This window comes from Augochlora pura, chromosome 7 (genome assembly GCF_028453695.1).
Source record: "Augochlora pura isolate Apur16 chromosome 7, APUR_v2.2.1, whole genome shotgun sequence".
In the NCBI taxonomy this organism is placed as follows: Eukaryota; Metazoa; Arthropoda; class Insecta; order Hymenoptera; family Halictidae; genus Augochlora; species Augochlora pura.
This window is the reverse complement of record NC_135778.1, coordinates 10,498,632-10,521,163: the sequence shown is the minus strand read 5'-3', so window position 1 is coordinate 10,521,163 and position 22,532 is coordinate 10,498,632. Positions and strand designations below refer to the sequence as shown.

The window sequence follows — 22,532 nt, the reverse complement described above, 5'->3', positions numbered from 1 at the left end:
CCAGAGGCTCGATTATCGTTTCTCATTTTCCCGACAATGAACACACGGCTGCGGAGCCCACGGCGAATTCCAATCGGGCCGTTTCTTGTCAGGAGGAAAAGGAGACGCAGAAGTTCGGTGTCGACGACGCAGAAACGCTTTGCATCGGGGATCAGAAGCCGAGGGTTTCGTCGCGACGCGTCCCGAGCGTCCGTCAGTCCTGGGAGCCCCGTGGAATTCCGCACAGGCCTCGTTCCACTTCTCATTTCATTTTCACGACGATGCCCGGCCGGTGTCCGAGTGAAAACAGCAATTCGGAAGCAGTCCGTACGCCGTCGTTATCGTACGAATCGGCCGAGTTCTCTCACGAACGCGTGTACGTGCCTCGGATGAGCATCTTCGTCGCGGCTCTGCTCCGATTTTCGGCGTGAACGGGACTTAAACTATTAACAACCGTTGCCTAATATGTTATAGCATTGTCCGACGTCGCATAAACTCCATTACATTCTCATAACTCGCAAACGATTATTGGATTTTGCTGAATACGAATGTATTGAGTGTTAGTGTCGGTTTTAAAATGATCAACATTCGAAGACAATTACTAGTACGTTAAATTAAGCTCATTTTTATCAGTAGACTCTGCATTTTTTAAAATAGTTGCAACTAGTCAAGAAATTTCATTGATCACTGATCAAATTGTAAATATTCTTGTCACTTTGGCATTCCATAGTTTTCAAGAAATTAATCACTTTTTTATTCACCAGAATATCAAAGTTATCGAACGCTCTATAAGACATAACTGTTAGACAATTATTAAGTCGGAAATTGAAATCGATACTAAAACTGCGCGGATATATGGATCGACTTAATACTGTTCCAACTCAGCTTTATAACGTATAAATACAGTATAACCACGATTATGCAGATTAAGCATGGTAGCGCAACTGTTCGCATAATAAAACACTTGGCTATAATACCAGACTAAACTTTACTGATTTGCACCTTATATTCTGTTGCAGATGGGTCACCTTAGATTATGCAGTTACATGTGAAACGTATTTAGCTAATGGAGATTCCTGGCACGTGAGACCCACATGATCGAAGTTCTATTATCCAATCGTAATAAACCCAATAACCTTACATAATTTTTACTTGGGTTCTCTACTTTTAACCCACTCTTTGTACATTTAAAATCGCAGCATCGCGTGTGTCAGGTCATCAAAAAAAGAGTCTCAAATTGTTATGGTAGCAACCATTTTTATTAATCCTAGGCATTTATTTCTTTTTGCTGTTTTCCCCATTATAGTCACCCTATATCTGTTATGTATCGTCTTCTATTCAAATTTTGTAGCATGAAGGGTTCATCCTGTTAAAAATTTAAGTAATGGAACATCGATCTCGTATTTAACAACGAAAAAATCAACCGAATGTGTCCGAAAGTCAGACGAAAAGAAATCACGCAGAGAACGAAAGGATAGTGATTGAAAAGAGAGAGAGGTGCAGAGAGTGTACGGGGTTTGCTCGAAGAAAGACGGCAAAGGGAGGTAGGAAAGGGGGAGGGGACGTCAGAGCGAGGAGAAAACGCACACGAGGAAGGAATACGAAAATCGTCGGCCGATCGCCGATCGAACGTGTTACCTATGCGCAAGTAATAAGCCCCGATATTCCCACACGGGCCCACACGGGCCCATCCTGGCCCGCCGTGGGAAACTCATACGTGAGCCGGACGAGTATAGCAAACGAGTGTAGTGCGGCGAGCCAAGGGGACGATCGTGGCCTTTCGAGGCGAACTATTTCGGACGCAGGTGCGGATCCGATCGGTATTTTTCACGCGCAGCTGGGACCAATATTTGTCCCCGATCAAACCAGAGGAAGTACCGCACGACGGTCTAATTGAGCTCGTTAGTCACTTCGAATTCGATACCGGTCACTCGCCTTTATCTTGCCGACGATCATTCGATTTCTTCGCGCGATTCAACGGAAGCCTTTATCGAAACGACTTCATGGACGATTTATATCTGCGACGCTTCGGCTGGAGTGACCCGTGTTGATTCTTTATTGGAACACCCGAAGATATTTATACAGTTTTAATAGAATAAACACTTCGGCGATGTATGAAATGTGCTCCGGTTATCTTCGATCCTGGACAAGTGTTCATCCGTAATGAAGACGGACGAGGACGATGTAATGGACTTGTCGCATCATTTTTACCATTCGATGACATCTTTGTTCTCGCGATGTATAGTTAGGTGAACAGAATTAATTAAGAAGGGAAAATAAAATCGATGTGATTTAATAATGTGTTTATGTCAAATGGAAACAGATTCATTCTTGCTTGATTAAAAGTAACAATTGTATCCTAGGTTTCAGTCTGAGCTACGGTGTAAGAAGGAGACACTATTCCGGTGTTCTTAAAGATTTACTTCTGATATAGCCAGCTAGGTATGATGTCTCTGTACTATCGGTGAGTGATACTAATGTAGTTAAAGTGACGCTACCGCAATAGTAGCGCACTTACACAATTTTAAAAAGTAATGTTTCAGTAATTACCGATGTTTCAGTAGAACTATCATGGGAAATCGTGGAAGCGAACTTTCAGTGGCACATAATTTTGCGATGGGGTTATATAGCCAGTTCACCTCTCTTTCGTGGTCTTAGCCAATTCATGTTTCGTATTATATGTCAACTTGTAATCAACTACTGCACGTATAAAAATTTATTCTGTATACACAATTATATACGTCCAAGTATTGTTTCGTTTTGCATGAATCAGAGTCTGCAATAAGTGTTATTTTCACAAAAATAGACAAGCGACTGCAGAGCATTACGAAAGAAAAAATCGACGACACTGACCCGGAGATCGATCGGCAGTCTCATCTAAAACGGTGCTCATTTGCAAGCCTGCTGGAACGGACTTGCGACTCGCCGCAATTTGCACCGTAATCTGGCCGTGCTGCTTTCGGGAGCAATTTGAGTGCGCGTCGCCAGTCCGGCGAGCCTTTTAATGTTTTAATTCGGTCGCGTATTAAAATCCCCGCAAGGAAATTTCCATGGCGGCCGATGCCGGCGCGGCATACAGCGTGTGGAACGCGCAGCGTTGCAGCGCGATGCACCTTCCCGCCGCTCGTCCCCTTGTCCACGCTCGATCGGTTGTTTGTAATTCTTCGCGTGCACTAAGGAAGCAATTTAATAATAATAACAGCGGGAACGCGGATTCTACAGGGCACCGCGTGCAATCAACGTGTCCGTGTACACGCACGCGTATAATCGTTTATCATAATAATGCTCGGGGCGAGTGTGCGTGCCGCGTCGGGGCCAACACAGCCATACGGATAGACAGCTGATTGCAACTTATGTTGCCGTGGTTATTACCGTCTCGTACCCGCCAAGACGAATTAACGTCGATACAGTTTCGTGTCCCAGAATCCTCTTGGTCCCAACCGCCCGACCACCGCGTCGCCTCGCGTCGCGCCGAAACGTCTGCTCGTCAAAAGATACCGAATATATTGTGCTCCGTATCCAGTGCCTCATTAACTTCGTCACGTTAACTTTTCTTTCGAAGATATATCCCACTTTCTAGCAGAAAGTTGCGCGTCGAGAAAAACTTTCATCAACGAAGCTATCCCTCATTTTCTCTGTCGACTGTTCTGCTTTTGCAGAATAATGCGACACCGTGAATCGCGGTAGTTTACTCGATTTTTGCCAATTGATAAATATTTTAACACGTTCAAGTGCGCAATTCAAACGTCTTTGTATCTGTGAATTTATTCGTTTACATTTATTTTCGAAATCGTGATATAAGATTTAATGTTTCTATTGTCGACACTTAGCATTAGAGAAGCTATAGGTATACATGGTGGGTTAAGAAGTATTCGTACACCTTTTCAACAGAATAATGTCTTTCTAATTGAGACATGCACTCTAAATATTTTTTATTATGTTAGTAGGATTTTGTAGGAAAAATTGTTTTCAAAGTTTGCAATCGGCTGGAATGATAAACGAATTAAGAAAAGGTGTTCTTCAGTTTTTGACCGAAGGCTAGAACAGAAATTTTGAGAATACGCTTGTAATTGGATTTTTTTTTTAAAATTGCGAATTTTGTTAATGATAGATATGCACATAATGTTAACCGATTTCGATGAAATTTTCAGTACGCATATAACTTACTAAGAGCCTGCAAACGCATTTTTAAAATTTTCGATCCAAGCTCGGAAAAAGAAGTTAGAGAGCATCATTTTTTAATTTATTTATCGCACCAATCAATTTCAATTTTTGAAGACAATGCCATTGTCTAGTAATCTCGCCCTTTTAACATGTTAACAAAAATGTAGATCGCTTGACTCAACCAACAAAGTATTCCATTTCAGAAGGTGTGGGGAAACATTTTCGATGCACTATATGAAATAAATATGTTCCTTTTGTTTCAGGAAATTATGAACGACAAAGAAATACCAATCGCAGTAAGTGCAAAAGAAATCGCATGCCAAAAATCGGGGAGAATTCAATTTATACAATTTCGCCCTATCGAACCTATTAATTTCTTAAGTAATCTTTAACGTCCAGAGTATAGACGCTAAGTCAGCGTCTGCAGACATGTTGGCCGAACTTGGAGCAGATCAAAAATGTGCGGGGCGATAGAAATTAGGCGAAACACCCTGTATATCGGAGTTGAATCTGAGCCCGGATCTCGGGGCTGGGTCGCAGCTGCAGGTGCCTCTAGAAATTGGCGGCGGGACAGGACCGGGTAGGAAAGGCCGCGAAGAGGGGCCCGGGCCCCGAGTGCACGCGCCTCGGACGCCCCGATGCCACCGATATCTTCTTAAACTTTCCTATCCGCTCATTCATGCTCAACTAAATGCCTATAATTTCCGGTATGATTACAGGGCACCGTAACGAACGGCCTATGGACCTACGCTCTTCTCTCGCGATGGCTCGTTACGTGGGATCCACGAAATTGAAACGGAATGGCTCGCCTCCTCTACACCCCCTCTTCTTCTTCTTCTTCTTCTTCTTCTTCGACATCCCCCTTCCCCCTATCGACGCACTTTTGTGCCGAGAGAACAGCGCTCGCGATCATCTTCGATCGAAACGTTCGTCGGCTTTGCTTGAGCAAACAGCGAAATTGAGAAGGACAGCTGGTCACAGGGTTTGCTGCATGCCCGTCACGTCCCACGGTTGGAAATACCGTGGTTTCGGAGGATCGACTGGATAATGACAACCCGTGGAATATGGAACGCGCTAGATGTTTCGAGCAGTTTACTTAATTGATACACTGCAGCTGATCTGTGGGATAACCTGCTACGATTTTGCTAGGCTATGGTGTTCTTGGATCGATAGAAAATTATCGCACCCTTTATTCGGACTGTTTTTGCACGGTGAGCGCCGCGTCAATCATACCTGGGTGACACCAATTTTTTGGTGGTTTTCACGAGTCGTTTTTATTGAAATATAATCACGCACACTGATTTTTACTAACATGTTTCGAATACAAAAGAATTAAAATATCATCTATTATGATAAAATTTTATTCTCTAGTTTTAGATTCATTAAGTAAACCAGTTTTATTTTGTGAGAATTTTTTGAATGAGCTGTCAACACTTGACGTGTTAAATAAGATGACTCAAAATATTATTTCGAATTTTATTTGATCCGATCTAATAAGTCGAGTGCCGCTTTAATCACACTAATTTTTAACTAAAATTTGAAAATCGCTATTATTGTGACGTATTGACCAAACTGAATATTATCAAGGTTCTTTACAATACAGAAGAGTTAAACTATTATTTCCTACGACAAATTTTAATTTGCAACTTCTGATTAAATTAATTATACCTAGCACACTTAAGGAAGCGTTAAAGAATGACCACAAAATTGTAAACATGTATGTTCTTTTATAAATTCTTCATACTTTTTTCTTGCATTAATCGATACTTATTTAACAGTATCGAATAAATATATTTCGAACAGAAAAAATAATATATAGACACAGAACGACCCTCCAATAACCTTAACCATTTAACACCTTAAGCATCTTAGGGTTACATGACTTTGGTTTTGTGGAAATTTTTGGGGTTGACATTCGCCATTTATCGTGTCAAGAAATGTCGGCACGGTCTCCATAATTTTGACAGTGTTTGACAACCTCGATGCTGTTTTTCAAAGTGGTGGTTAGTTATGACAAAACAGTTAGCACTAAATTTCACAATAAATTAAACAATCGAAGATTAAGTGATGTTTGCAGAAGTCTGCAGCGGGTACACTGAATAAATAAAACAGAATATAGAAATGACACGCGAATTTTCTTTACGGAATTTCACCGGTTAAATTTAAGCTCAAGAGTATCAGAATTCGTCATTAATAATATACGAGACGAAGGGAAGTTCGTAAGTAAAGGTTCCCAATTAGATTACATAATTGGAACGGCTTCCTCGGCTAAGGTAAACGCGCGTTCAATCAGCTTTGCAGCAACGCGGTTGCCTTGGCGGCTCCCGCACTTATTAAACTAAACGAGCAGTCCGAAACAGCAAAGCAACTATGAAACCACTTTTTACAACTTCCCACGTCGTATGTAGAGTCGGTAATTACTCGACAGATTCGCATCGCGGGATGTTTAGATCGGCCACCAACAAAGTTCCATAAGCCAAGGCTGCGATGCCGAAAGAATGCGATCGGAGGTCCTTGCGAATCCCCGCGAAAGTCAAACGTTCCGCGGACACCGAAGGATTCGGTGTGATATAATGAATTCCTTAAAATCGGTACAACGTCGTTTCGCCGGGGATTATTGAGGGCGGACACCGGCGGAATGTCGATGCATCGGGACGTCGGATAAATTAGCCCGGTGATTGCGTGCACGGCAAAGCGGTTTTAATTTATAATGCGCCAATTAGAGGAGAACACAGGGATTTGATTTCATATCTGTAATCGAACTTCGTTAGCGGGCGAGCGTTGTATAAACCGCTGTTCTCCGAGAATAGACACGCACGAAAGCTTTTCGCCGATCCTTCCGTGGGACGGGAATCGAGTATCGATTCGGCGATTGGGCGTGAAGCGATCCAAGTGAAAGTTGAACATCGTGGAAACGTTCCTATCGGCTCCAGGGACGTCGGAAATTTCTTCAAGTTTCCAGGATTTCACCGCGTCGCGTCTAGTAAATGTTTTGCTATGCCAACTTCTGTTCGTAACGTTACGATAACGCGTAACAACGTTCCACTTGTACGCCGTAGATTAGCACGAAGACGACTGCTCTAAAAGGCGCTCTAGCTACTTTCTATATTCGCTGGGGAATTTTCGTGAGATTGGAATATTATGTTTCTATATCGAGGTTCAATGTATACTAATGCGTTATGTTGTAAACGAAATTGTTTCTGAATTTTGAAAGCATTACGTATCAATTTTAATTCGAGATTCGATGGCAACTTGCACTTCCTTGCGTTAAGCTTCGTACAATGTGAACAATGTTCGATTCGTTAGAAAATATTCGCGTTTGAATACGATATTGTCATACACGATATTAACGCAGATTCCAAATTAATAAATTAGAAAACTGTGATAAAATCGGTAAAATAAGGTGGAAATTGGTTTTCGTTTGCGACTTCTTCTTCAAATTCATAAAAAAATAATTTCATAAAAATAATCTGTTGAATTGTCTCTAATATTTTCTTTTTACTGCAATCTACGACCTCGAATGTTACTGTAAAAGTATGAATGAGAAACATCAATTTTATACAAGTCCAAAAGGGAAGAAACGATTGGAAATAAAACTAAACATTCATTTCCCTAGATCTGAAGTTACAGATGGACACTGTCAATGATCAAGAAAGAACCATAATTTTTTAACAATTAATTCTTAAAGTGAAAAATTGTTAACCACGTACAAAAGCTAAAAAGACAGTCAACAAAAATTCAAAAGTTCAACATGAATGTTTTGCGAGGAATCCTGAAGAATTTTTGCTGTCTGAAAAATCCTGACACAAAGGTGAACAGATTCGAATGCCAGTAGTGCTTCGAGCACCACGTGGTCCCATAGCCAATTTAAAAGAGTCCCGCACGCGATGCTCGAAAACCGCCGGCACCCTTTCAAGAAAACAAATGTAAAAAGTGTATCGCAGATGAGAAGTGTATCTCCCGCGCTTTTTCCAACAGCGAATGTACCGACCTGGTCCTCGATTGCAGCGTCGCGTCGAGCGAAAAGAAATCGGCTGCTCACCTCCTGTTGCTGAATTAGGAAGTCGGGAGCGGGTGGTTGCGGGGGTGGTTCCGAGCCGGAGACCTCTTGGAGCAGTCCCACGTGGTCCCAGCAATCTTCCGACATGTCCATGACGGTTGCTCCTCCCTGTGACCGTCTCCGGAGAGCGAGGATCGGCCTCCGACGAATGCAGCTGTCCTTCAAGGTAGTCTCGGGGTGGTTCTCCGGTCGGTAGGGGGTCGAAAGAAACGTAACTGTGCCGGTACCACGGAGTCACTCACTATCTCTGTCGCACCGAGCTGGCGGGTATTGTCTGTGGCCGGAAGGCTGTCACTCTGAATCCGCGAGCCGGATAGTCCCTCGGGATCTCGCGAGAGGGTTCGGCGGGGGTGGCGCGCGCGCGAAAAAAGCGGGGCTGCCGAGCAGAGGACGCACAAACACACCGGTAAACCGTGTCGACGCACAGCGTGTCGCGTGACCCGCGTTCTATGACGACGACGACGGCGTCGAGGACGACGACGGCCGTCGGTGGTGGTCAGTCGGCGTGGAATGAAGTTGGCCCGCGGGTTAGGTTGGGTTAGCCGAGCCGGAGTTGCAGCATCAGGCGAGGGGGAGGGCAGTGAGCGAGCGAGCTAGCGAGCTAGCGGCGCGAGCAAGCGAGCAGGCGTGCGAGCGCGAGCAAGTGAGCAACCGAAACGTGGAAGAGGTAGGAGAGAGGAGAGAGAACGGAACAGAGCGTGGCAGCGCGAGCGAGCGAGAGGTGTCGCGAGGGGAGCACCAAGGGGGGAGAGGCCGGCGAGAGACAAAGAGGACAAGGAGAAAGGGGAGACGAGAGCGAGGGAGAACGAGAGAGCGAGAGGAGAGTGTGCACGGGTGCGAGACACAGAGGGTGGGGTAGAGAGAGAGAGGCGTAAGGCGTAAGTCTGCCCTAGTCGCTCGCTTAACCGTGCAGGAGGTGGCGCCAATATAACCCGTACTCCACCTCCGCCCGACAAAGAGCTTGCGTATACCTGTATGCGCCTGTTCGGAGCCCATACCGCCTACCCGACTACCGTATTGCAGGATTTCTGATCCGTGCCGCCGGTAATTATTGCGATTTCACTTATATTCCGCCGTACACGCCGCTCCCGCGTACCCCGTTTACTTGCCCCCCACGGCGACACTCTTTTCCGCGAACCCGTCCGAGGGAACATACCTTCCTACTCTTCAGTGCTAGCATCCTCGGCTCCTGCTGGTCTCCGAACCCGAGGGGGGCAAGTTCCGATTGTCGGGACACTTTGTTGCGGAACACTATTCAAACGATCTTGAGGACCGATCGGAACCGCGTATCGCAAACGATGGCCTCTCCGCTGTGCAAACACGGTTTTCTGGAGTACCATTCCGGAATCTTGGTTAATTGTATTTGCTAGCTTGCTGTGGAATCGCGTTTGTAGTTCGAGATTGACGAGGTTCCTTTGAAAGAGGCGGTGGCCGTTTCCATCTTGGGATCGTTATAGAATGGCCATGCGTTTAAATTGGATAAGTTTACTGAACTTGCATGGCGGTTTAGAAGCCGGAAATTGCAATGTAGTTATTAGAACTTCCTGCTTCCTGTTTCTCGATGCTCGCTACTATTCTTTCTTCTGATTAACTGTAGCCAGGAAATTTTTACTTTAAAACATCACTTCAATCCTCCAACGTGGTGCCCGTTTATGAAGTTAATAACTGTTTTCATTGTATCTCTGCGATCTTTCCAATTACTTTTCATTAAGACGGCCATCTTTAATCGAAACGTTCCTGTCATATTTTGCACACGTTTTGCTGTAGATTAAGTGTTCCAACGTATCTTCAAACTGAGGTTTTAGCTGGCACAAATTTTTGTCTATTTTCGGTCCCTTTGTAAGACAGGCGGCTGACGATATTAAGACGTTCGCGACCATTAAGTCTTTCGTCATTTATCTTCATTGCTCGAATATTTTACTAAATCTAACGTATCTCTATTACGAGATATTGAAACAACTTAGCAAAACAAAATTGTCTTCCTGGGTAATCTATTTTTACGTAAGCTACGAGATCGTGGATATCACGCACGTATGACATTCATCACGAATGTCTTAACGACGTTCAGGAAGAGCGAACGCATCCGCCTTTCGTTATAGTTTCCAAAAATGAAGCCATCGTTGGAGATAACCCAATTCCAAACATCGAAACTGTGATCAGCATTTGGCGACTCAAGATCGCGAGCTTCGAAGTCACGTCTCCGTAATGCAAATGAATCATCCATCCTCTTCGAGGCGCGAGAAACGCACCCCGACGAAACGTAAACGACGACTCGGCGAACCGACATTTTTGTGGCTATAAGAAAAAGCACAGCAAGCCACGATTTCAAAATATATAAGTTAAAGCATTAATCGATTGTTAGCAAGAAATTCTGAAAACTTAAAAAAAGATCATGCAATTTAATACCCTACTGATAGGAAGCATTAGTGACTTTAAGCGACAATATCTCGGAAGTGCGAACATGTGAATCGCGGCGTTCTTCCTCGCAGCCACAGATTTCATTCGCGACGTAGAATCGAGAGCTCGGCGATATCGACTCGCGTCGTAAATCTTTGCGGCAGGGCTCGCGGATTAACACCTTTCCGGCGAGCTAGCCATCGTCGTCCCAGGTGAACGTATACCGCGTTCACTTATCGCAATTACCGCAATTCTCCATTTCCTTGAATCGATCTGTCGACATGCTAGGGGAGGCAGGGGAACGATAGCGCGCGCGTTGGCGCCGATAAACGATCGTTATCCTCGATCGGGCTGCCCTTACCTTTCACGTATACCTCTCCGATAATCGGCGACGACGTGGGCGGCGTGGCAGCCTCTCCGGGACGACGCGGACCTCGTGCGCGAACTTACAAAGCCCTCTCGGCATGGACCGGCGATCGCAGATCCTGCCGATCCGGATCTTCCTTTCCGCTCGAACGGAACCGTCGCGAATGCCTGCCATTTGCCACCATGTCGCCAGGTAGACTGGCTCGTCATTCCGACTCGTCGACGCCGCGTTCTCCTACACGCGAACCTTGTAGGAGAACACTGCCATAAATGAGACACTTCTACTAGATAACGAAAAAATAAGCAAAACGACTAACCTAATTCTAGTTTGAACATTTGAAAGATTAGTTGTTCTTACTACGAGAACGCATAGCGTCAATCAGTTTCTCCTATTTTACTCGTTCTATTTTTAATTTTAAGAAATTTCTAAAAGGTTCACCAATTGGTTTTATTGGATGGAACCGTGTGAAAAATAAAGAAATATTGTTATTAATCTTGTAAGTATTGTTTTCTACTGATTGTAAATATATAAATAGAAACTGAAGAAGATTAACAAAAATTATTTGAGATCTAAATTTAAAAATTGATGACGTAATAAGAAAACAGTTTTGGGGCTATTTTCATGCCGCATGTTTCATTAATCCAGTTACTACGGACCTATAACATTTTGTGTGCGCCATTCATAGATATCGCAATAACATTACAAATTTAACTTGTTTATTTACTATTTTGATTACCATTCGATGCTACATGTAAATTTTCTTGAAGAAATACCTAATCCAATGCAATAACTAAAGGTTCTATCAAAATTAACAGTACATTATTTTCAAGCATAGTAAAAATGAATTGTCCGACATAATTCACTTGTAGTGGTTCACATTGAACGTGATTAAGTGTGCAAAATAATATAGTTACAAAATTAGTGTAATTTTATTATGAAATAATTCACAATTTTTGAAATAATTGTTATATCCCATTCATGGTTGTTCTCCTTTCACATATTTTCCTCCCTCGATTGTTTTTCCAGACAGATATAAATTCTTTGTTAACACGTTAAATGCCGCAAATCAATAGCAAAAATTGCATCAAAATTTCAGTAATTTGACCAACAAAACTGAGATTCGAAATGATGAAACGCGAAAGCAAACTCAAGAAGAAACTTAAAGAGTAGCTTAAACATGCTAGTAAAATTCAGTTTGTTACAATACCTCATATATGATTAATTTGATTATTTTGAATTCTCTTTTTCTTATAAGAATAATCGGTTGTTGAAGCCGAGCGAGAATCCACCGAATACCTACCAATAATTTTAAACTAGACAAAGTTGGCTAGCTTAGAATACTGTTTGCATCGTGTGTCTAATTCCTACGGTTCACACTGTAGCATTCCAATTCATTAGGAGTGCAAAAAGACAGCATTGGGTGTGCGCGTAGTAAAGCACGAATAGCTTGGTTTCTCCATGAACGAAAAAATGACTAGAAAATATATCTACCTGGTATTTGCAGCAAGGTTTTCAAATACAGTAGCACTGCACGCAAATGTAGCTCGAGGGTGAGCAAGAAGAGGGATAACGGAGGCGTTGAAGTCCCAGCTTTCTTTAGAAATCCAAATTTCATGTACCAGACTCGAAAAAACGGCAGTCCTCTAGAAACGCGAAAACTGATTGATCTTGAGCATCTTCCGGCACGGTTTCCAGGAACAAGTTCACGACTGCGTAATGCAAATCAGCGTAATTTTCGTAGCTAATAATATAGCCCCGGAGCGTCACTCGAGAATGTATACTTTGTAAGAGATACCGTGGAGAAGTCATGAAACGTGAACCAAATGTATTGCAGGGTACAAATTACGGGCCTGGCAGGCCTCGGTTTATTACATGCTGTCACCGTGGATCATCAGCGGCTTTTTCCGCTACTTCTTGCGGTGCCTCGGCAACAAATTGCAGACGTGAGGAGGAACGACACGCGATAGGTGACAGAACGCGGGACACGTGTCGCGACACGAGCAATAATGGCACCTTGGCCGGGCGACGACGTCACTGGGAGGCCCCCATATTTGCTGGCACACTTTTCGCCGGTCCCAGAGTTAGGCGTTCTAAGTAGCTGCACCGAGTGGAATGTCCGACAGGGTTTTTGCGAGCTCGCGACGCGATGTCCGAGCGCAACCCTGATCGCATGGTGGCTACTTTCGGGGCCGCGGACGACTAGCTTGGGCTCGTGGAAACGATCGCGTGGACACCGGTCAAGCGGAGGGTCGGAATGCGATATGAATGCGTTAATGCGTAGTTACTGACAGCGACACGAATCGTCGATAGTACTTTCGGCCCTCTTCCGCTCGCTACCCGACCCTCTCCAACGATCCGCGCCTCGGCAGTCGTTTCGACCAACCCCACGCTATTCGATTCAATTCCTCCCCACCACCTGCCGGCGTTTTAATTTCATCCCTGTCCTACCGGTCGACTGGCATACCTGGCTTAAAACGCTACTAATAGTCGCCACTTGGCAGTCGTTATTATCGCCCCGACACACTCCGAAATGGCACGGGTCGACGCATCAAAGATTGATCGTTGGCTCGGCTGCGACATCCTCGCGTCGATAAAAGCTGCCGTTGCTTCGGTCGAAATCTGTCTCTCATTATTCTCTCTCCCCGATTATACTGTGTTATTGTCTTTTTTAACACCATGCTATCCGGCCTCACCACAGTGGTGCAACGCGCAAGGTATCGCTTGACAGCCGGCGACATCACAGTGGCGTAACGCGCCAATTTATATAACGAGCAAAAGCAACTCTTTTCTATTACTTGATAAAAATAACAAAAATATATGTATTCAGACTTTCGATCGTTTTTTTTAATACTTCACAATTGTATGATTTAATTTAATTCATCGTAAATTTGAAACATCTGTAATATTAAAAGAATTAAAGTTTGCTACCTTGATTCATTTTTTTTTATAACATTCGGAAGGCAGAAATCATCGGTTAAGATACTCTTTACACAGATATAACATATATATATTACAAAGTAAAATTACAGAATATTATCCTAACATTCTTTCAATCTCATGTTGTCTATTTTATGTTTAAAATTCCTTCTTTGTCAGATGGTTTACACTGTAATTCAAATGTATTTAAAGCTGTACTACATGATGTAATTACAATGTCTATATGTATCGATAAAAAAGCCAGCGACATAAAAACATAGCAAAAAATAGAGGTAACCTCCTCATGTCATTACTCAGTTCCTGATTCCGTTCTTTTTAGAACGCACTCTATCTTACTATGCAATTAAGCTTTCCACTTATATTTCGAAGTGTCGGCAACAATATTTTATTTCATCGACGAGCAGTGAGACCCATATTTACTCCAGTCTACAATTTTCTGCAGCTGCCGTTCATTTGCAATAACGTGGCTTGATACTGGTGATTTACAAGTATGTTTTTATCCACTTATGCGTTTTTTCCTTAATAATTACATTCTAGCATCGGTACAGCATAATGAGTTGTGGGAAAATTGTCGTATTATATACATGCGTTTGCCACAAATTTCATTGAACGAGTAGTAAATAAAGGCTTGTCGTTTGTGTGAGCGAATATGAAAATATGAAAATTACCTGAATAAGTACGAAGATAAATAAATGGCAGAAATAAGCGAAATCCATAAATTAACGAGGTAGCAGGACAATTCCATATAAAATGATGGGATTATTATTACCATTATTATTATTAACAATACAAGTACTATATGTATTAATAGTAGCAGTATACTGAAGTAGTATGCAAAGGATTGCTTAAGGATTGTGTAATTACTAAAAAGATAATTCGAAGGAGATCTGTAGTGACCGGGTGTTTTTCCTTTAATACGCTATTACCTAAAATAAATAGTTTCATTCTTTTTTACTTACAATAGTTTGATTATTTTAGTGGGTCCATTATCCGCCACAATCTAGATACGTTAATATTATATCCTTACAAAGGTATTTGTCGTCGACAATTGATAGGACCAATATTGTCATAAATCGAAGATACAGAAGGTCCGAAGTAGTAGCCACGATTTGATGGGGGTTTGCACAACCCAGGTAAAAATTTAATGACAAACGTCGGAGCAAATACCATTGAATTTCCCCGTCCCGTGTAATTGGCGGTAGCACAGGCGGCTCCGCTATTAGCCTTGCCGAGGTGTACTTGGCAAAGTATATTTTGCTCTTTTCCGCGGTTCTAGCGACCGACGCGAGGACATCGCGACCCCGTAGAGTAGAGTGTTGATCGAGCCCTCGACTTTGTATGCACGGAAAGCCGCTTTGCGGACACGGGGTTCGGTTGGATGCCGACCACGATAATATGTAATGCCTGTATAGAGGCGGACAGCTCGATCACCAATCTTTGAAGTCCGAACTGGCTGCGAACGGTTCTCGAGCAGGATCAAGTGCTAAAAATCCGCCGGTTCAAACTATGAGAAAGCCAAACACCGATACTCGGCCACGCACTCGGTGCCGATTCTTTGCCGGCTTCTTTTCGGTCGTTTTGGTACCGGGAAACGAGCGTATATACGAGCGGGAGCACCTGTGGCCACTTTAAACGACGCCGTGGTAAACGGTAGTCAGGATAGATTGAACGGTCCGATAGGGTTTTAGCTCTCTTCTTATACTGTGAGGAGATCGGGACTTGCGCTTTTAACCCCTCGACTCATTAGAGCCCATAACTCTGTTCAGCGAAACGTTTCACGTTCGCTCGGCGCCGTGTGTACGTGGCCCCTGAAGAGGAAGTGCGCTCTCTCTCTCTCTCTCTCTCTCTCTCTCTCTCCCTTACTCTCTTTCACTCCCTTATCTTCCTCCTCACCCGGTTATACTATATTTTAACATGCGACGTATATCCCTTATGTTGCCGGCGAAATTTATTCCCAATCAGAACGAGAACTTGTTACCGATACGCATTAATCGCGATAACTGTTCCGAAACGATCGGGACTTTTAATGTCGCGGACGTATAACGCATCCCAGGACTTTCATTCACCGTCTCTCCCGCTCGAGTCCCTTCCTTTTGTTCTTCTCTGCCCGAGCCCTCCTCCCCGGTGACGTTTTTTGGTCACTCGGAATTACGAGTTTGTACTAGAAACCGACTGGGGGTTTGTTACGCGTTATTGCCGGTTTTTCAGCCGGACCTCCCACTGTCCTTCTAACGAGACCACCGAAGGTACGAGGACTAAAAACCGCGCAAGAAACCCGCCAAAGTGCGCTCTTTATACGGGACGTTTTATATAGCGCGCGCGCCGCCGTTCCAATTATGGACGAATATATGAGTCGGTGATCTGATCTCCACTGCAACCTCTTTATATGGATATCATAGAACGAGGGAAATCCGTCGACAACCTCTTTGCCACGCCATCGGCGACCTCTTGTAACTGCCGACCTCGAAGTGATTGAAATGTTTCGAAAAGTTTGGGTCATTGCTTTGTAACATTGGGAAAATTTGAATTAATTGTTCGCAGCTTCAAAAGCCATTTTAATATGGCTGTCTGTTAGCTGAAATAGGTTGGACAACTTACATACTTATTAAATTATACAGCTGTTCAAGCGTATGGGTCGCAACAATTATACGCTGAAGTGTTCGAGAAGTGTAGCAAGATTCGCAAAATTGTATGAGTTGAAATAAAGAATAGTTGAAAATAATACGCGAGGTATCGAATTTTTACGAAAGTATTGTAACGTGTCGTATTTTACTAATTTTGTACATAACGTTAAGTTAATATGTGATTTAACTGTCTGCAATTCGTATTAAGTAAAGATTTGTTTTCATTCTTAACATTCTTAATTAGTTAGAGATAATCTAACAGCATTGTTAAATTTATCCACTGCATCTACTGATTTGTTTTCTTCCTAGTTACTTTTCTCATAAAGTATTCAAGCTTCATAATATTGTTTTTGCACGACACTTTGGATTCTTTAATAATTCCACGTTTTGTTTCTACACCTCACCGGGAACTTTTTGACCACATTCACACAATTTTTTTGTATCACACCTTTTTCCATGGGAAAAGCGACGGGATTGCGAGCGCATCGCGTTTCCGGCGTCTTGCACGCATGCATGAGCGTGCGCTTCAGTTGCTTTAGCAAAAACGGAGCCGGCGCTAATGCTTGTTCCGCATATTCCGCTAAACAGTTCTGGAGAACCGCAGAATGTAGATAATGCGGCTCGAATACGGAAATTAGCGATGGGGCTGCGACCGCGAACCTCATTGTTCGCGTTCTTCTGTAAATAGAAATTGGTTACGCTTTGATCATTCACGCGAGAAACTTATCCAGACGTTCTTTCGATGAACTTATTCTATAAATGAACCGGCTTTACAGGATGTACTCGCTCAAAATTAATCTCTGACTATCGGATTGAAATGAATACGTACCTTGTTCTACGTGTTGCTAACTCCATTACATATACTGTGTATACGGAATTCGTATGATATTAAATGTCTGTACTTTGTTTTCCGATGAAAGTGTTGAAAACTGCAGTGACGACTAAAATTGAATCAACACTTTGAAAATGGTATAACTTTTTTAAAACTGGATTAAATGACTCAAATTTTTCTGTGCATTTTAGAAGGAAATGCTGCTGTTCTTTCACCTTATATCTAAGCTTATAATGAAAATTTGAAAAATACCCTTGGTACGTCTTAGTAACTTATATACATGTTGAGAATTGAATCGAAATGTATTGACTTTGTCATGAGCTGTAAATAATTAAAGATCGCAAAGATCATAGCTTTTCACGAATTTCAACCAAAAACAGGCAATTTTTACACATTTCAGTGACTGTAGCTTGATCATGTAACAATTGAAAAAGTGATCAACATGTATAAAAGTACCAAATGCATTTTTTAAATTTTCATTGTAAGCTCAGATAAGAAAGTAAAAAAATGATAGCTTCTTTGTATATTTTTTATTTCAAATAGAAGTGAAATTTTAAAGAAGTATTTAAATTAGTGTACAGTGAACTAGTGCTTCTAACACGTATAGGAAAATTCAAATCATTTAGATCAGTTTCGAAAGTATTGACTCAATTTTGCTTCCCACTGTGTATAGACGGTTCAGAAGGAAGTCGATGGAAGTCCACTTTTTCTTGAAAACGAGTTATGCAGTGCAAACAGAATCTTTCAATCGGTAAATCAATACAGTCGGTTCCTTCATAAATAAACCACACATAATTCAGTTAAAATTGTTTTTTCTAAAAGAACATCGACATTTTTCGTTTATTTCCCTTCCACTTAGGTTGATTTACAAATCCTCTTGTGATAAAAATTGTGTTTTACATTATTAGTGATTTGTTAGTTCTTGCAACTATTTAGCAAAATCCTTAATTAACCCAGTTTTAAACTCAATGGACTTTCACTGATTGGTTATTTAGCTGTTCACCTGTACAATGGGCATTAATTATGTCTAGGCAACAGAAAGAGAAGCAAAGATAGATAGAAAAGGGTACAGAGGCAGGAGATGAAGAACTGGAGAAAAAGCAGACAACAGGTATGGTAAAAATAGAATCAAGTTACAGAGTAGTTGCAGATCCAATTTAACTCGTAAGTTCTGAACGCAAGAATTTCCTATCCACGAGTTAATCAAGACCAACTGCCCGCGTGTATAATTCCCAGGAAAAACGCAAAACTGTGTCATCACGCAGTGCCAGGATTGTTCAGAAGTTTAACGGCCAAGGCTGAGCGAGTAACTCTTATTACCTCTATCCTCAAAAAAAAAATCGTGCGTCCAAAGATCGAGTCAGCTCGCGGCGCCGAGGTGCGTTTTAAGTGGCCCAAGGGTGAGAGAAGTCAGCGGAAACCATACATTACATAATGAATTCTTGTACACGGTCGGATAACCGTGGCCGAGGCAAAAACGCGACTGAAAGAAAGAAACGTGAGAGATAGAGAGGGGAAGATAGAAGAAAAAAAAGATGCAAGGCATTCCCCTGTTGCATTGTCCAAGAATTAATTAAAATGGCGCGAGAACAAACGGCCGGGTAAGTCCGACGAGGGAAAAAGAAGCTCGTAGGTGCTCGAGGGGGGTCGCCCCTCGGAATCCCAGCGGCGACATATCACTGGGCGGTAGATCACACGGGGCTCTTTTACAGTTTGCGCTGCGGGCGGATAAAGCGCTGCTGCAACGCTCTTGCATCCGCGGCGACGGCGGCGGCGGCTGCAGCGGCGGCGTCGGCTGCAGTCCGGCGAGCGCGGATCTTTTACGTATGCACGAGCATAAGCATAACGCAGGGGAACATGGGTAGATGATATCGTGGATGCACCTACGGGGCCACGGGGCGTCGACGCGATTCCTTTGTCCTCGTACCCGACCGCTCGTTCTTCTTGCTGCGACCGCTTCGCCCCCGGAGCCGACCTCTTTGGCCGCGCGCATTTTGTTCGCGGAAATACCACGGCCAATCTCGCGCATCAATCCTCGCCGGGGCATAGAATCGTATCAAAAGAAACACTGTCGGCTACCAGGTCCGAGAGAGAGAGAGAGAGAGAGAGAGAGAGAGAAATAGAGGGAGAGAGCGACACAGATTACCATCTGATCTATACCGAGATGCCTGATACGCTCCTGTTCGCATTCAGAAATGTATTTGTATTTCTCTTTTCTGCAATCCCCTCTCCTCTCCTTTTTCTGTCGTTTTCGTTTCTCTTATTTAGAGGTGTATCCGCCCGCGCCAGCTCAGTCGCGACTTGTAATTACTTTAATCGATGCGAGATCTCTGATCCCGCGACGACCCCTGTAACACGCGTTACAAAAGACGCTATTTAAACGCGCGTTCGCAGCCACGCCGCTCAACCGGGTTTATCAGTTGCTTTCCGAGGCGGGGATTAATCGCCGCCATTAAGAATGTTTAAACTACGGGAGCCAGCGAGACGACCGGCCCGTTCGGCCGCTCCGAGCGCGCCCGGCTCAATCATTACACGCCGTTTCATTAGAATATCGCCGAACGTAGGGGTTTCGTTATGAGAGGCGCGCACCTCCGCTTCCTGTTACCGGGACACGCGTCTAAGAGTGCGTGATGCACGCATAGATGCCCCCATTTTTGTCTGTCGCAGATTTATGTTTCTGAAAGATATTACAGACTACGAGATTTATTTTGGAGAAAAATTTGGTCGCGGAAAACTCATGGCTAGGCTTGCGTCGTTCACTAAGAACTTCTTTCAAGTGAAAATAAAGTAGGGAGTTCTATTCTGCCATAATGCATATTGTTATTAGCACTTTCAGTGGCAGCCGAAAATGTATGCCTAACATAAGCGAAAAAGCTAAGTAATGTTGGTGTAATTAGGTAGGGTTTGAGAAAATATTATAGTAATTTTGTTAAAAATAATAATTAGAAAATTCATAATGGAGCGCATTAAGGAATAAAACTCATATTTATTAAACATATTAAGAAAATAAATTCTTCTCAAATGTAAGAAACCGTGTGCTGGATGAATAGATTATTGGCAACCTAATTTATCCCTTTACGATCGTGTGTTCACTGTCAGTCATCAAAGCTATTTATTTATATTTTTTATATCCACATAAATATTGAAACGTGTCATAAATTTTGTTTTTCCTTCTTAATCTTGTATATTATATATTACTGTTAATTCAACGAAAATTAATTCTGACCAGCGTGACATCTATGTATAACCTTATACGACCGAAAAGGATTAAATGAAACACTACGTCATAGACTGGATAAATCAACAAAGTTGTGTTGTCAATGTATGTATGTATGTATAGTTAGAGTTTCCCATTGTCGAAGGTTACCATTTCCCTCTAATAGAAGTACACGAAATTTTAAATGCTGCGCTTTTTGCGTCAGTTTGTAAAACAAAGGCTGCGGCACTCTGCGAAATGGTAGGAGCAAAAAGCGACAGTGAACCGAGGCAACGCGACAGCGATCAACGTAGTATTACTGTATCTGGATCGTTCGCCGGATTATAAATATTATGCAAATCATCGAGTATTCCCGGCACCGGCATACACCGTTGTGTACCACGATTAAATCAAACATTTATCCGCTTCATTTGATTGGAAACTAATCGACTATTTCTCAGGGATTACAACATTACCCGTACCAGTTAACATCTCGCGACAGCGGGACTCAATTATGTTCGTGTAGCAGGATGTCTTTTGCATTTGTAAACGAGTTTATCGGAGATTGATCCTGCAGAGTTTATCCGGCTAATTGGGCACCTTTTCTAATCCAATTGGCGTGGAATTTAATCAATGGTAGACCAATCGTCTTTTCCTAATACTAACCGGGAATTAAAACGCGTCGCTACAAAACAAATCGTGTGAGCGTTCAGATGAACTCTCAGCACCAATTTCCTTTAATCGAACATTATATCGTCCATAATTTGCGTACCGGTGATTCACAGCTTGTTGCGTTAGTAACACAAATAGTACGAAACATGATTAATAATTATTAAAATCTCATTTCCTTTCGTTTGGAGAAGACAGATTTGCCTTTAATAAACATATTGCAAGCTTCGAGCCTTTTTTGTATTAGCTCCTTGATCTCTTGAGATAATTTTATATCGACTTCCACTTGTGACAATGTTTTAAGCTTATCGAACATCGGAATTTCTTTTATTTATAGTAATATCTGTAATCAATTCCTATACGCAATTGTGAGATCGACGGGATTGCATGCGATTTTTGTGAGAAAGGATATTCGAATTGTTGTGCATCCATGATATTGAAGAACGTTGACAGTTTCCGAAATAATTTTTTAACTATCACGTTGCACAGATTTATTACGTTATTTTTATACTTATCGACTGTAATAGAAGAGGACGCGATAGTTAAGCGGGTTTGAAATAAAAATTCATTTGAATACCAGTCAATTCGAGGGATTCGTCGGCCGGACGTCCGCATGGATGGAATGAAACGCGTCGGACGGCTAAAAGGTTTTGCGAATCGTCTATTTGCACGAGCGATTCGAATGTCAGGCTCGATCGTCGCTCGTTCAACACGGGCCTGCAGTTGCAGAAGCGAAAAATCGGTTGCCGCGTCCCCGGGTGATTTTCAATCGCGTCGCGACGCCGACAGAGAGCCGGGACTCCGGTGCACGTCCCTATCGTCGCCATTATAATACGATATAATTGAGTCGTATTATGCGTTATGCATGAGACGCAACGATTGCACTGGTTACTAATGACGTTACCAATTTCATTTTTCGCCGGGGCTGGTCGATGTGATTACCGCTCGTTAGTACATTGTTAAGAACGAAATTACAGGCTGCGTACGTGTATGCATTTTCACGCATACGTAATTTTTATTTGCATTTCTAACCGTCAATTAGACGTCGTTCACTTGTTACAAAAGCTTTTCCTTCCGGTGGCGCATCGAACGCGCGGGCTGTTCCGTTACCGCTCTGATGGAAAGGAACAATTTGCATTTCGTTATGTGTATTTGCGAATCAGCTCAACCTGCATAATTTCGGCATATACTCTTCCGAACTACGGAGTTCGTTGAATTTACTTGAAGGCGCTCGTTTTAAAAACCATCCGTAAATAATAATTGAATTAGGCTTCGAATTCTAGCGCATTAATTGGCGTGACTTAACT

General features: G+C 42.8%; 2 protein-coding genes across 4 annotated transcripts in view; both read right to left on the bottom strand.

Annotated features, from left to right (window-relative positions):
- The window catches only part of LOC144472773 (homeobox protein caupolican), a 153,458-nt gene extending 142,356 nt beyond the window's left edge, over window positions 1–11,102 (bottom strand). The window contains exon 1 of one of the 3 annotated variants that reach the window (XM_078186109.1): window positions 10,962–11,102. Coding sequence is in view for 2 of the 3 variants with exons in the window: in XM_078186106.1 (XP_078042232.1) it covers window positions 8,135–8,296 (162 nt within the window). In the remaining variant the exon portion in view is untranslated. Of the gene's footprint in view, window positions 1–8,134; window positions 8,834–10,961 lie in introns of those variants that run through there. The other 2 variants (XM_078186106.1, XM_078186107.1) reach the window with 2 other exon arrangements.
- Window positions 9,105–12,517, bottom strand: LOC144473506 (uncharacterized). The gene is given in 4 exon segments (XM_078187424.1): window positions 9,105–9,209; window positions 9,211–9,265; window positions 10,966–11,213; window positions 12,459–12,517. Coding segments are annotated over 3 exon segments (336 nt in total). The 5' UTR covers window positions 11,142–11,213; window positions 12,459–12,517.
- Window positions 12,518–22,532: the final 10,015 nt, after the last annotated feature.